At 42.9% G+C, this 16,665-nt stretch overlaps 1 protein-coding gene across 1 annotated transcript; it reads right to left on the reverse strand.

Moving 5' to 3' along the window:
• Positions 1-8,607: 8,607 nt before the first annotated feature.
• On the reverse strand, positions 8,608-9,579 carry LOC108798908 (olfactory receptor 510-like). Its single transcript, XM_018570714.1, has one exon. The coding sequence runs from the start codon at positions 9,577-9,579 to the stop codon at positions 8,608-8,610; it is 972 nt and encodes a 323-aa protein (XP_018426216.1).
• Positions 9,580-16,665: the final 7,086 nt, after the last annotated feature.

The raw sequence follows: 16,665 nt of genomic DNA on the forward strand, positions 1-16,665 counted from the left end.
ATATATATATCACACAGTATACATTCACATGCATCTCTGCCATCAAGGAGCTTACAATCTAAGGTCCCTATCTCAAATGCATACACGTGCTAGGGCCAATGTACACAAGAGCCAATTAACTTACCAGCATGTCTTTGGTGTGAGGAAGGAAACTGATGTACCTGGGGAAATCTCATGCACAAGGAGAACATGGAAACTCTGTGACAATAGTCCTGGTTGGGATTCAAACCGAAGAGCTAGTGCTGTAAGGTAGGCAGGCTAACTAATAAGTCATGCTTTTATCTCAATAACTTTACCTTGTAGGACTGGATATATTATAGTAAAACGCTCTATTTAATAGGCTTTATTACCAAAAAGGATCAATAGGATCACATTGAACCCATATTTTAATATGTAAAACTCTCTTCTTTGAAACACTTACTCACTTACCTTTACAAGCACCAATGGTTTGAGATAGGAGCTCTATTACAGCCTCACTTTCTGAGTCCTAGTGTTTGGACAACATCTTGGTGGCTCCCTGGTCCTGTACAGCTGAGACACATACCATTTGCCCCTGTATTATTGCAGCCGTGAAGCCGGCTGCTTGCATTTCAAAGAAACATATCAATATTTAAATTTTTAGATATTTTTCTGAATTCCTTAGAAATAAAATTCTAGTGAAGGAGCAGATAAGAAGACAAAGCACTCCTTTTGCAGTGATACTAATATTCTACTTACGGTACAATGTGTTTCTCTCAGAACAAATGAGCATGAGTGTAAAAGTTTTTCAATTATAGTTCTATTCATCTGTAAGGTGTGCTAGCAAATAGTGTAATTTCCTGCTAGTAACCCCTATTTATATTTGTAGAAGTGACTGGGGAAATGACCTGAGACTTGTCATAATTCTTTGTCTATCCCCAGAGACTACAAATGATGAAAAGTATCTTCTGTGCATGGTGCTAATTAATGTCTGGAAAAATCAGCATAAATGCCTTATACCTACTGTTTGTTTGTTTGTTTGTTTGTTTTTATTACACAGTATTTTAATGTCACCCAGAGAATTGTAAAGAAAGTTGGACAAAAAAAAAATGAAAATGAAAAAAAAAATTCAGATAGGGATGAGCTTTGGAATTGGGTTGAGCATGAGTTCAACCTGAACCTAACCTTACACAATGTGGGAATGAGACCCTTTTCCTTCAACACAGGGACAAGGCGCCTTGCATGTGAGAAACATTATCATGTTGTATTAGTAGCTCTGTTTGTAAACAAACTGGCTGAGGTTCCTGGGTGACATTATTGGCCGAATATGGTCATGACTATATTTGGTCAATGACATCACCCAGAATTCCTGGCCAGTTTGTTTACACACATTCACATGGCAATCTGTCATTTAGCGGCAGTGCAAGAATGTGGAGATTCAGGTCATCATGGCAGCAGAGCAACATTGCTGTTTGGCTGGTCACATTAGAGGTAAGTCATTATGAATGATCTACATTGTTGGACTACATGATTGATCCTGGAGTTACATTGGAGGTCATTGTTTATTTTTTTTTATTGAAATGTAACTTAGGGACTTGTTCTAAATTGCCGGTGTGTTTATTTACATTTGTATCTTACTTAGAATGACCAAAAATGGAGTACCAAGTGGGGACAAATATCAGCAACCCATTTACTATAAGAGGTGTTTTCAGATTCGGATAAGCCCTTCGAAAAGCAACAAAAAGAGGGGTTACAAGATGTGGGTATTAGGCTGTGGTCCCTTCGGCATGGGTACAAATTACTTTGAAAGGGGAGGGAAGCCGGCCCTTGCAAGGTACTCTCCAACTGTAGAAAATCATGCAACCTGTTATGGTTTAAAGGAGAACTATGGGGTTAAGGCTTTTCTCCATAGTTCTCCTTAGGGTAACGGGAGGACACAAACTAGCGTCCTCCTGTCACCCTAGGCTCAGTATACCGCGAGCTGTAGCTCGCGGTATACTGAGACGCCGCAGCTGAAGCGGATCCCGACAATTGTGCCGGGATCCGCCCAGCTGCGTGACTGACAGCTGGCTCTGCCTATCTAGAGGCAGAACCAGCTGTACCCGCCCGCTCCCCAGTCCGTTCCGCCAGTCAGCGCTGGCAGATCGGAGCGGGGAGGGGGGAATGCTGCCCCTCCCCTGTCACGGCAGAGAGCCGTGACAGGATTGAGAGGTGAGCGAGTGCCGGTATGTGTTCGCTCACCTCCCGATCTACTGAGCCGACCTGTGACAGTCTCATTGTCACAGGTCAGCTAGAACTATGAGGTGAGTGAAAAGCACTCCTTTAAGAATGGGAGTAATTACTTGGTGCCTTCCTTTCCTGGTAACCCAGGCTACATGCCTGGATAAGGGTCTGGTATTAACTTTAAGGGTATCCCCATGCTGTTTTTTCATTTTTTGATGGCACTTTTAAAAGGATAATGTGTACTATTATGTAACATCACATGCAGCTTTAAGGCGACCTTTATGCATGTTATTTAATGGATTTGTGTATGTTCATTGTTGCCCTTTTAAGTTGCATTCAAAGACTTTAATGAAAAGAAAAGCTAGTGCTTTTTCCTTTAATATCTTTACCTGAAAGTATTTTTTTGTGATGAGATTGTGACATTAGTGCTTGCTGCTCCTTATTTATTTATTTTATACCTAGGTGGTACATTATTATAGGTCGCAGTCTTCTGAATGTCTTGGGACTTACTTTAAATCAAAAGTAACATCAGAGCATACAGAGTGCATTGTGCTTCATTAATAAGCAGGAAGCATGACATCCGTATTAAACAAGTATGACTGTCCCAAATGTGGTCAAACGTTTGTGAATACTTTTCCAATTTATTGAGCTCAGGTTCCATTGAAGGGTATTATTAATACTACAGCATACAAATACATTTTAGGCAATTGTGCAATTGTGCTAACAGTTTGGGGAAGGTCCTTTTCTGTTCTAAAGACAGCTCCACAAAGACACGGTTTGATGAGACTGATGTGGAAGAACTCAGGTGGTCTGCACATAGCAACATAATTAGAGCAAGGGTTGGCAACCCCTGGCAACAGGAAGGCATGTGATGCCTTTCACAATGGCACCCACTGCCATTGGCTGCCAGCCCTCTCCAGCGTGTAAACAGTTCATCTTGTTAGGTGGAAAAGCAACATTTCTAGTGGTTGCTCTTGCTAACCACTGGGCCTCCTAAAGATCATCCAAGCATGCCCCTATGGTAAGCAGGAAGCAGCTGGGTGCCTGTGGAAGTGTGAGAGCTACAGCGTGTAAGTGAGAGGAGTGTTTTTACTGCAGGAGGCGCACAGTGATGATAGAGAGGAGATGGGCAGGTGTTGATGGTGTTTTACATGTGTCAAGCCTTAAATTATTTTTTAATATTTTTTCACTTTATTGTTATTGACTTTGGGGACATATTAAAGGTCTAAATAGACCCGGGTATTTCCCTTTTAAAATAAAAAAAGAGATTGTTGTTTTCTTAGTTCAAAGAGCATGTCTGGAGACCAAGAATAACAAAAGCTGAAACTAAAAATACAGGAGGTTGAACTTTGCTGTAACTTTACAGTCCTTCAAAAAAAAATTTCGGTAGGTTTGGCATCATGCCTCATTGACTTGTATAACATTTTCTTGAGCAAATCAAACTTTTGTACATTTGCTGCAAAGTTTCTTACTTGGTGATCTAGCATATCCTATTGCAGGCTGACAAGTCTAGGCTGTCCCTTTACAAAGAGCAACAATGTTGTCACTAGGGATGCAGCAATACCAGTTTTTCGGTATCGAGTATGAGTACTGATACTTTGCTTTCGGTACTCCTTAATACCGATTACCGATACTGGTGCTTCTGCTGACATGGAGCCGTCTTCCTGGGCAATCTGATTGCCTGAGAAGCCGGCTCCATGTTTTTTGGCTTGATTGTGCTTGGCCGGGAAACCAGCTTCCTAGCCGATCAGCATCGAGCCAGCTTTCCGGCCAATCAGGTAGCTGGGCGGTGAGTAATGACCCGCCTCCCAGCTTCCTGATTGGCCGGGAAGCCGGCTTAATGCTGATTGACTTTAAAGCTGGCTCCCCAGCCATTTAGCATTGAGACGTCTGTTCGGGATTGGTAATGGTGCATCCCTAGTTGTCACCCAGCCATGCAAGCTCCTTCAGTTGGCTGTCGGGATGTCATAAAGGGGTTTAAGATATGCCCCCCTTCCCAGAGACCCCCACAACCACCAGGAAGAGGCCCTTCTGGCAAAGCACCCTCCCTATGTTGAGGGCATATCATACCGATTCGGTAGTGAGAGGGCTGCTAATATTTCAAAGCCCTGCCCTGTCCCCCTGCTGTCTTATCCATCTCATCCTCTCAATATCAGCCCGCCGGCTGTCTCCTTGCCATGAAGTCAAACTCACCCCTCCTGATAATTGGTGCTTGCTCCTGCCCATGGCCAATAATTGTTGTGGCTGTTATTTTTCACCTTGCTTTTTACCTGCTGATCTGCTAGTAACAAACTTCCTGTCCAAGGGTCAAAATGCACACTTACTGTACTGTATCTATGGAGAAGCACCCTGAGACAGGAAGCATCTCTATAACATAGGGGAGATGTGTTTTAGAGCACAGAGATAAACCTGGCAGGGCTGATAACACTGCTTAAGGTAACACCACAGAGGGCATGGTACAACACTGGATTTCTGACAGGAACAACAGGTACTGTATGTATTTGAACATAGTGAACAGATATAACATAAAAACATTTAATGGTATACAGACATTCCTCACTTAACGGCTTACCTGTTTTGCGACCACTTGCTCTTACGACCGACCTCCGACCTTACGTGGGGGAACGTGGCAGCGGCAGTGTGACGTCTCGCCGGCGGAAGTGATGTACTCCGTTCTTCACCGTGCGGGTCTCGGTAAGTATTTTATTGCCCGATGTACAGTACACTGTTCGGTACTGTACATCTGCAACGCTATACAGTACTGTACTAATGCAGTACAGTACTGTATAGAGTTCCTCACTTAACGACCAATCCGTTTAACGACCTGGTCGTGGGAACAGAACTCGGCCGTTAAGTGAGGAATACCTGTAATTAAGAAACCAAATGAGAGATAATAAAACGTAATTAGTCGGGTTTATATACACCTTAACCAGTTGACATCGGCGGTGTTAAACCCCCTTCCCATCCAGGCCATTTTTCAGTATTCAGCGCTGCGGTACCTTGACTGACACTTATTCCGTCATGCAGCGCTGTACTGAAATGAATGTTATACCCTTTTTTGCGGACACATAGAGCTTTCTTTTGGTGGTAATTATTCATCACTGGGGGTTTTATTTTTTTACTATATTAAGGAAGTCCGTCCGTTTTTTTACTACGGGCGGACGGCAAGAGGTTAAAGAGGAACTTTACCCATATCTTTGAAATGGCAGCAAAGTAATGACAATCTAGAAACATATACAGTACTTCTAGGTAATTGCCGGCTGTTTATTCTTTGCATACCTTATTTTTCTTTTTCTCCCAATTCTTTTTGCGGCGGCCATTTTTACTGAGGGCAGATTAATATATCTCCCTTTACATGGTGGAACTCTGGCACATGTGACTAGGACATGTGACCATGCACTCAGGTCACATGCATGTCACCATGCATCTCAGGGGAGGAAAACGTCTTTCCCTAAGATCCCGTGAGATTACAGATGAGATTTCCCAGCAATGCTCTGCTGATGTAACCTTCCCAGGATGCAACGCTTGGGCACAGATTACATCATTAATGCCCAAGAGGACCAGAAAGTGGAAAAAACAATAATTGTAAGTAACAGAAAAATATGTTTGTTTAGCTAATGAATGTGAGATGATTTCATGTCAGGATGCAGAGCTACATGCTGAGGTGATTTTTTATGAAACGGGGTAAAGGTCCACTTTAAGTGACATCCCTCTGAGACAGATCTTGCCAGGCATATAGCAACCCATGAACATTTCACTCTACAGTATGTATAGACTACATAGAATGGACTGCTGTGGGGTATGAAGTCAGACCAAGTCCTTGATGGATCTCTGTCTTAGCACCACCTATTTCAAGTACGTGGATAACGTCAGACACATGGCTGTGCCATGAGATTACCTGTATTTCCCATTGTAGTTAAAGGAGAACTATGAGATGAGTGCTTTTCACTCATCCTCATAGTTCTAGCCGACCTGTGACAATGAGACTGTCACAGGTCGGCTCAGTAGATCGGGAGGTGAGCGAACACATACCGGCGCTCGCTCACCTCTCGATCCTGTCACGGCTCTCTGCCGTGACAGGGGAGGGGCTGGATTCTCCCCGCTCCGATCTGCCAGCGCTGACTGGCGGAACGGAAGGGGCGGGTACAGCTGGCTCTGCCTCTAGATAGGCAGAGGCAGCTGTCACTCATGCAGCTGTCACTGTCACTCACGCAGGCGGATCGCGACATCGATGTCGGGATCCGCTCCGGCGTCTCAGTATACCGCGAGCTCTAGCTCGTGGTATACTGAGACTAGAGTGACGGGAGGACGATAGTTTGTGTCCTCCCGTTACCCTAAGGAGAACTATGGGGAAAAGCCCTGACCCCATAGTTCTCCTTTAACCTGCACATGGAGAAGGTAGGAAGAGGAGCTTTGAAATCATTCAGGGGAATATTACCAAGCCATTGGTTCAGGTGCGTGGATGAAATGTGGATCAAGATTAGAACATTGGAAATACAAGCTTTTAGCGAACACATGGACAAATGCACCAAGTTTACATGTGAAGAGGCTCAGAATAACAATTACGCTTTTTGGACAGGGTGTTGCATGTAGTTTATGTGACAATTATAGTACATTTCACAAAACATTTCAATATGATTTATCTCAACAAATGGATACATCACATACTGCTCACATACAGGTCTTTAATATTGATTGGACCCTGGGCAAACATTTTTTTTGGGCCCCCCTCCCTACCTGCCATACCCCACCCCCTACCTGCCAGCCACACTTCCTACTCGCCCCACCTGCAGAACAGATAGGAGGAGACATCAGAGGGAGACACAAATATGAATTAATACAATACACTTCTACTTAGGCCCCATTCATACTGAATCCATTAGCATCCGTTGGCATCCGATCAACAGATGCCAAAGGAAGGAAACCCGAAAAATGTATTGGTGCGAATGGAACCAGTTCCCACTGCTGCGTTGCGTAGTGTTAAGTTGCAGTGCGCTGGGCAAAAGTAAAGCATACTCTCCTTTTTTTCAGTTCAACGTAACACAACACAATAAAAACAGATTTCAACGCAATGCAATGCAATGTAAGTTAAAAAAAAAAAAAACATAGTTTGTACAAAAACTATACAAGTATACAAGTTCCACTTAGGACATTTGAATGAAAATATGACACTCCTCTGTTTACAATGGGGTTACGTTCTGATAAACCCATTGAAACCCGATTGCATTGTAAACCGAAGAGTTACTATAGTGTACTGTAGTGCCGCGGTCAGGAGCAGACGGCCGGTGCTCCGGGGCCTGAGCCTACAGGGGGGGCCCAGTATCTATTCAAACACAGCCCCGGGGCAGAGATGGCGGGGCCCGTTGGTGTCCAGCTGCCAGTTACCATCGGATCAGTATGCGGCAGGCCCCCCATCTCATCAAACTGCAATAGCCAATAGCAGGTTAGCTAGTAAAACCCTACCCACTAAGAGGAGGAGTGGGAGAACACTCTCTCTCTCTCTTAGGCCCGCTCCTCTGCTCAGTGGGCAGGTGCAATAGCCAGCCTGCTATCGGCTATTGCAATTTGAAATAGCCAATAGCAGTCTTGCTATTGCTCCCGGCTGTTTACATACAGAAGCTAGCTGGCAGGTGAATGGGTAAGCAGAGAGTCTCGGGAATGGTTGCTTGAAAGTTACTATTACCTCTCAAACAACCAGAAACTACAGTTATCCGGCACCTACCCATACCGTGGGTGACGAATTTCTGGGACTTTACTGTACAGTAAGCTCCATCGTATATGTGATAGATCTGAACTTGATCAATCGCAACCGGTGGAGCATCTGTAAAAACTGGCAAAAAAAAAAAAATGGAACGGAATGGAACACATTGAGTTATGTTTTTAGTCCAATTTTGGTGTGAACAGGCCCTAAAAGATAGGGATTAAAGATATAACTCTTACTGTGGTGTCTACAGTATGTATAAACTGTAGACTTTATTTTCTGAAGTTAATATTTGTCAGGGTCTTACCCGGCGGCGTCTCACCCGCACATCCCGGCCCCTCCTCCAGCAGCGACTTCACCCCTCGTCGCCACGGTCTCGCCGCTTATAGCTCAGCCCACTAGACGCCGGCTCCCTCGTTAAGAGCGAGGGTGATTCAATTGCTCGGCGTTCAAGCAAGGAGATGTACTAAATTTATACCTAGTATTACTTACCTCATTGCTTACTTATAGACCCATGTATGACATTAATACAGTGGTAACTCTTATAGAACTAATCCGTGATACTGGTAGTATTATTATCCCTGTATGTCTGTAATACAGAGGGTTACTGTTTAAGTTGCTTGGTGGTATATGATGTATGTGGGAGCTGCGCCCCCTCGCCTCCTCTAAAGAGAGTTATAGCAGTGTCCCCAGCCTGAACCACCTATTTATCCGAGTGGGCTGTGCTAAGCTACTCCGCAGTTGCGATCCAACAGCATTGGGAGGACTGTTACAATATTAGACAGAAGTTTTTTCATGGCTCTCTTGATCTCATGGTTTCTCAAGCTGTATATGATTGGATTCATCAATGGAGACACCAATGTGTACGCGAGAGCTCTATATTTATTCATGCTGGTTGAGCTGTCATCAGACGGGGCCACATACACAATGATTAATGTGCCATAAAAAGCACAAACTATGGACAAATGGGAACTGCAAGTGGAGAAGGCTTTTCTTTGCCCAGAAATGGAAAACATCTTCAGAATAGTGACCACGATGCAGATGTACGTTATAATAATAATAACAAATGGGAAAACAAAGGTGAAGGTTGAATTAATAAAATCCTGCAGTATTAAAACAGAAGTGTCTGAGGTGGACAACCCAACTAATGGGCCGAAATCACAGAAAAAGTGATCTATAGAATTCAGTCCACAGTAATTCAGTTGAAATAACTCAATCAGTTCACTTGATAATAAAGTGATAGCCAAGACCCAGAACCCAATGATCATCCGGGAACAAACATGGGAGTTCATAAGTGATGAATATCTCAATGGCTTGCAGATGGCCAAATAGCGATCGGAGGACATGGCGGCAATAAGAAAACTTTGCAAATAACCAAAAACAGCAAGACAGTAAAGTTGAATAAAGCAGCCAGCCAGTGGTACGTTTCCTTCCTCTTTGATGATAATGTCCAGTGCCATTGGTATCACACTGGTGGTCATTAGGACATCATATGCAGCTAAATGTTTGAGAAAGAAGAACATCGGAATTTTAAGCTGATCATTGGTTTCCACTATAATGATAATTAAAATATTTCCACTTAGTATAAACAAGTACGGAAGAAGAAACCCGATAAATATTAGAATTTTGTATTTATAAAGACCTTGAAATCCGAGTAGTTTTATGTGTGTGACCTGAGTCTGATTAAACTCACACATTCTGTTTAAAACCTTGGACCGATATTTAAGGACCTGACTTTTATCCTGAAAATTTTACATATAGAAACAATATTATTAATAATAAATTATAAAATGTATAAAAACAATCAAATGAAAAAAATATAGAAATTATAATTATTAAAATCTCAAAGGTTTTTCTTTTCACAGTTTTGTCCCCAGAGGTCTTTGAAGCCTAGATGTTCAAGTCAAAGTAAGCAGCATATGTCATATGTGTCATTTAACTATAACTCACTGAGCAATTTGCATCTCTCAATTTTATATATATATACACATACATACAGGTGAAACTCGAATAATTAGAATATGGTGCAAAGTTCATTTATTTCACTAATGCAACTTAAAAGGTGAAACTAATATATGAGATAGACTCATTACATGCAAAGCAAGATAGTTCAAGCCGTGATTTGTCATCATTGTGATGATTATGGCTTACAGCTCATGAAAACCCCAAGAACCCCAAATCCACAACCTCAAAAAAGTAGATTATTACATGCAATCAATACAACAAGGATTGTACATAGAACAATATCGGACCTCTGAAAAGTACAAGCATGCATATGTACTCAGTACTTGGTTTGGGCCCCTTTTGCAGCACTTACTGCAATTACTTTTACACGATATATATAGCTAAGTAGGACCAACTACAAGCACTAGTTAACCTTCTGCTTAGATAATCTATAATCTGCTTATATTTTGACCTTCTCTGGTTCCACTTTTCCCTCCTCATCTAAGGCTGGGCACACACCTTACAACCATCGCAAGATTTTTGTCTTGCGATGGTTGTAAGGTACTTAAAAAAACGTACGATCTGCCTATCTTGCATAGGCAGATCGTACTTGCGATGATCGCAAGCCACGCCCCCTGAGGGGCGGGCTTCTGATGACCGCAATGCCGAACGGGCAGTGTGCGCTTGCGCACACCGGCCCGTCTGGCTTTTATCTTATGAACATACTACACACACGCCGAACATCGTACGATCGATGCTCGGCAGGTTTTGAAACATGTTCGTAAGTTTAAAGTCGTGCGACCTTACAGTAGTAGAGGTCGCACGGCTTCCACACACCTTACGATAATCGTACGATCGCGGGATTTCCCGCGATTATCGTAAGTTGTGTGGGGACCTTAAGTGTTACTAAAAGTTTTAAATAAAACCTTTCTGTTTTCATGACATACCTTATTTTTAGATGCTGTGATGTCATCACTGGGTTACTCTGCGACTCCAGATCATGTTCGGTCTGGGCTGCCAGGGTGCTGTACATAGCTCTATGAAAACATCACAGTAACCTGCCCCAGTATGCCTCTGAAGAGCCCTCAGCCCTGCTGCAAGCAATGAGTTGGCTCCTGGGAGGGCTTATAAAGATATCAAAACATATCTCTTTATATCTTCAAAAGATATTGCTACACAAGCTGAGGGCTATGGGCATAGATGAGGTGGTGTGTACATGGATAGACTTCATGGGTGGTTGTCAGTCTAAAGGAAGGGGCGTTTCTAGGCAGCATGCATCAGGATGCAGGCCACACTAGAACACTAGATAATGCCTGCATTCTTCAACGAAAAAAAACATTCTTGGTTTATATTTTGTCTTGATAGAGCCATTATTTTTACAAATTAGGGAAATCAAAGTGCAGCATACCATTGTTGCTTAAAATCTGTCCTGGAAGCTGCCTCACTTGAAAAATAGCTAGAAAAGCAGCATGCACCAAAACCACATCACACCATGGCTCGCATTCACCATACACCACTATCTCTATAATACAATTTAGGCGTAGACCTAACAGAAATAAAAACAAAAAACTGGCAGGCAGAGGCAGCAGTGCGGGGTGTGGAGGTAATATGGGGAAACAAGTTGAAAATCAGATCCTGTTGTACACATCAGAGGTGATGCTATTCTGCATTTCATTAACCAGAGTAGCAGACCTATCCAATCCAAGCAATAAGGGAAGGACTCACCGGCACTCCAACTGTGATGTATCCTCGTATTTTATTGACGCAAGTCAATCATATTACAAAGCAAGTGAAGTTTCAGGGCCACATGGGGTCCCTTCCAAGCAAACAATGTGATCCAGTCACAAGACATTGAGGAGATCGTTGACTGGCTCACAACGTTTCCATCATCTTTGAGCTCAAACCAGCTTCTGACAAAATTCTCCAACTCAGAATGAATCGAGAAAGCTAGTCGTGTGACCGTTGAAACATCTTTAAGAAAAATACAGCAAGTCCAGTTGCTTTGATTTATTTTTTTACAGATAGTTATAACGATAATCACTTTGGATGCATAAACAAAACTGCAATAGGTTTTCAAGTAATTCAGGGAAGAAAACTCAAGTAGAAATGTATTTTTACTATTGCTAACACAGGCAAACGTGTCTGATGATGTGGTCAATGCTTGATATAACAATGTTTCACTACAATAGGCTTCCCGCACACTTCAAATGGACCAATTAGCACTGCACCGCAGCACAAGACATTCTATATCATTCAGATCTCTATTAGTTATTGCCAGATACTAAAAACAGGTTGTTTTGCAATTGACCTAAATATGGAGATGCTGAGTTTTCTCCGCCTTATCACAGGTAAGAAGAGGGATTTGCCATTCTCAGGCAATGTCTTGTTCCGTGTGTTGATGTGATTTTATAATGTGAAGAGCGAAGTGGAAAATGCCAACTGGGATTAATTGATTGCATGTCCACCATGGGGATATGAACCTGGCAGCTGAGGTTCTATGTACATGACTGGTTAATTGTAAAAAACTGTGCTGGGTCTCATTACTTGTAATCATCATACTCCAAATATAACCTTTCATTAAAATAGAACAATAGTCAATGTAAAAAAAATTAGAGGAGAAACATCAAAGTGACCTAAAGCAAACTGCATAATTTTAAGTGGAATGTTTAACCTTTCTATAATTTGAAGAATACCTAATTGTTCTGCCATTGCCTGGGATTTAATTCAACAGGGTGACAACGAAGATTCCCTTTTTGTAAAATCAGTTCAGTGTTGTCAAGAGCGGCAGATGTAACACAGGGCGCTGTCTTCCATCCCTTGTCTCCTGGTGTCACATTGGCTACTATTACCTTTCATATCGTCTCTTTCTAATTAAGACGCCATATGTCCCATGGTTGCACAGTGTAGGCAAGTGAAGAGTAAGGGGATTGAGCCAACCCCTGAAAGAAAATCTGTGCCTGAGCACTGTAAAAAAAAAAAAACATATTCAGGAAATCAGTTAAGAACAGACAGGTAAACATAGAATAAAGCACAGGAATGAGTTCTACCGCCTGTCTTGAAACATGCGTAAAAATGTTACAACCCCAATTTCCAAAAAGTTGGGACGCTGTGTAAAATCTACATAAAAACAGAATGTACAGCCTTTTTTCTCCTTCCATCCAAAATGGGACCCTAGAGTTACTTAATAGAGGCCTTATGCCTCAATGCATCATTACCAACTGTGTTCATACTTAGCTGCAAGTTTAGCATTTTATTGTTGCCTTTACGTGTCCTATACACAGGGCAGTTATATTTCAACCCGTAGCGACACCAAACATAGCCTAACTGTGATACATTTCCGACTATTGGGGCAGCCATACCAAAGTGCCCATAAGTAAGTGCTTCTTTGATGCCTTAAGCACTTAGACTTTCTGTCTCTGTAAGACCTACCTCAATTCCCAAATCGGTGTACCCCCAATGGTCGGAAAACGTTTATGTATATTATTATTTTCAATATGATTGTTTTATTGCCAACTCTTTATTTAGGTTACTAGTCTTTCCCCTGAGACGCCGGGGAGGCGGTCACTCTCCATCAGCCCTAGCCCCGTATATATATCCGGTTAGGGAATTTATTTCTGCCCTGCAGCGTGATCCCCATCCAGTAGGGGGCCCCGCTGTAATGGTCAGAAACTTATGTTCAAAAAGTTGTTTACTAACTTGTTGTCTTTGTTCTTGTCTTACCTCTCTCCCTCGCCTCCTCTCCACTCCCTTAATCCTCCTGTCCCATCGCACTCCTGACCGGACAAAAACCCAAATCCAACTGGGTGGGTGCGGTAGTGAGAATGGATGCCTCCGTGAAATGTAGATAGATGAAAGTAGTCACTCGCACTCCATGATATTAAAGTCAATGCTGATTATTGACTGAGATAACACACATCTCCTTAGCGACGTTTCGAGACCATGCGGTCCCGTCCTCAGGCAAACAGACTATGTACATGTCCTCGAACATTAAAATACTGTCGCTGAACGTCAAAGGCCTTAACTCCCCATGTAATAGACAAATTGCATTTCGCCAGTTCCATTCCTCTAAATTTGACATTATCTGCCTCCAAGAATCACACTTTTCCCGATCCTCTCACCCGCGTTATTTTCATTCCCAATACTCACAGATATACAGTATATAGCCAATGACCAGACTAAACACTGGGGAGTCTTGATAGGATTTAGGAACTTTACACAGTTTAAATGTACCAAAGAGATCCCTGACCCTTCAGGCCGCTATCTTATTCTAATTGGCACATTGTGCGATCGTGATGTAACCATAGTAACCTACTATGCACCTGACTCTAGACAACTCCCCTTCTTCAAACATCTCCTATCCACCATTGGTACTCGCCAACAAGGTACACTTCTAATTTGTCTAGACTCCAATATAACCGTTTACCCTAGCCTAGATAAATCAACAATGAACGATCCCCCCACTGACAGCTCCAAATCCTTTCCTACACTTCTCTCTCATTATTCCTTGATAGATTGCTGGAGGGAAATGCACGCCTCCTCTAGAGAATACACTTTCTACTCAAATCCACATGATTCGTTTTCCAGGATTGATCACTTCTTTGTATCGCACTCCACTCTCCCTTCAGTGGTTGAAGCCAACATTATTCCATTCTCCTGGACAGACCATCAGGGGGTGACTCTTTTAATGTCCTCCCTGTGGTCTGAACATACTGATCGATCCTGGACAATGAACAATTCCCTTCTCACAGATGATATTACCCAAACGGCTATAAAAGATGCTTTACAGGAATATATCCTCCATAACAAAACCTCAGACATCTCCCCCACTACACTCTGGGAAGCACATAAACCAGTTCTGCGGGGCACATGTATACATATAGCCTCTACCCTTAAAAAGCAAAAATTAGCTCTCCTACATGACCTTGAAGCGAAATTTAACGATGCATCCAAAATCTTCAGACTACACCCATCCCCCTTAAATAAAACCCATGTGGAAAGGACTAGACGTGACCTTAATCTTCTGTTAGCCAGCTTTGCCGACAAAAGCCTCCGCAGGACTCAACAAAAATTCTACTTCCAAAGTAATAAGCAAACCGCCCTCCTAGCTAGAAGATTACGCAAAATTGACTTACACCAAAAACCCCTCCGCATCCGTCTCTCTGACAACTCTATGTCTAGCAACCCCCACAAAATTGTTCAGGAATTCTCTAAACACCTATCAAAACTATACAACTCGACTACCCCCTTTGACTCTGAAGCAGCATCCAACTTGTTCTCTGCTGTGAACATGCCTGCTATGCCCGAGTCTGCCCGTGTATCTCTCGATGCCCCTGTTACTAACATAGAAGTACTTACGGCTATTAAAACGCTTAATCTCAATAAGAGACCTGGCCCTGATGGCTTCACGGCCTCCTATTTCAAGAAGTTTTCTGAAATCCTAGCCCCTTTGCCGACAGCTACTTTTAATGAGGTTCGTGATGGAGCAAAATTCAGTGCAGAATCTCTCTCGGCCACCATTTGCATGATCCCAAAACCAGATACAGATGGTGCCCACTGGGCTAATTACAGACCAATCTCGCTCTTAAATGTCGATGTTAAATTGCTAGCCAAAATATTAGCGACAAGTGCCAGACTAGGCAGGCTGGAGGATTGGGCGTACCGAACCTCCAAAAATACTACAACGCAGACCAATTGGCAACGGTAACCAAATATCATGCCACAGACGGAGTCCAACTCTGGGTTTCGATTTAAGCTTTAGACTGCAACACATACACAATTGAAAACCTCCTATAGATGCTTCCTAAAGATAGGACCGACATTACTAACGCCATTACTCGCCACTCTCTCCGGATATGGGATGCCTCTAAATACTCCAGTGGCTTTCTTTCTCCTCATTTACCTATGCTTTCCTTTTTTCACCATCCTGCTTTCCCTCCAGCATTTGGACTCTCCGGCTACATTCCACAAATGGAAAGAAAAGGGAATCACTTGTTTCCACTCCACATTTGACAACAAAAATATTATGTATTTTCCAGAACTCCAAACTAGGTACTCACTCCCATCCTCCAAAATCTTTAGATACCTACAATTTCTTCATACTTCAAGAACTTCATACATGCTAGTGCTAAACTAAATGGTAATCTTCTGTCTATATCCCCATTTGAAAGGTTCTGTAAATGGGATCCGCACTCAACCGGCATCATCTCACTGCTCTACACAACATCCTTACAACAGACCCCTTTAACACATCACCCATACATGGACCGCTGGCAGAAAGACCTGGACCTCGTGTTTTTGGAAGACACCTGGTCCCAGTTATGGACCTTCACCAACTCCTGCTCCACGAGCGCCAGAGTACTTGAAACAAATTACAAAGTACTCCTTCGTTGGTACACAACCCCCTCCCAGGTTCAGCATTTTCTGCCGGGCTGCGAAGGCTCATGCTTCCGTGGTTGCCCTGACAGCGGCACGTATATCCACATGTGGTGGTCATGCCCCATTGTTTACGCATTCTGGATTAAAATCTTCAGAATGATCTCCACTCTCATGGGGGTGCATGTCCCCCCTGCCCCTCAAACAGCACTACTCAACATCAGACCCACAAATATCTCCCACCCTCAATTCAAGTTGCGACTACATGTCCTCTCTGCAGCTAAACACACCATAGCCAGCTCATGGGTTACCAATAAGATCTCCTTCCAAGACTCCAAAAAAAGAACCCACTGAATTTTGCCGAAAGTTTGAAAAGATATGGGAACCTTGGGTGAAACACTTCCTCCCTGCAACCTTTGATGCCCACTTACTGACCCTTTAAACACATTTATTTACCAACTTTTTAC

Source organism: Nanorana parkeri, unplaced genomic scaffold (genome assembly GCF_000935625.1).
Source record: "Nanorana parkeri isolate BGI_ZX_2015 unplaced genomic scaffold, ASM93562v1 scaffold1584, whole genome shotgun sequence".
Classification (NCBI taxonomy): Eukaryota; Metazoa; Chordata; class Amphibia; order Anura; family Dicroglossidae; genus Nanorana; species Nanorana parkeri.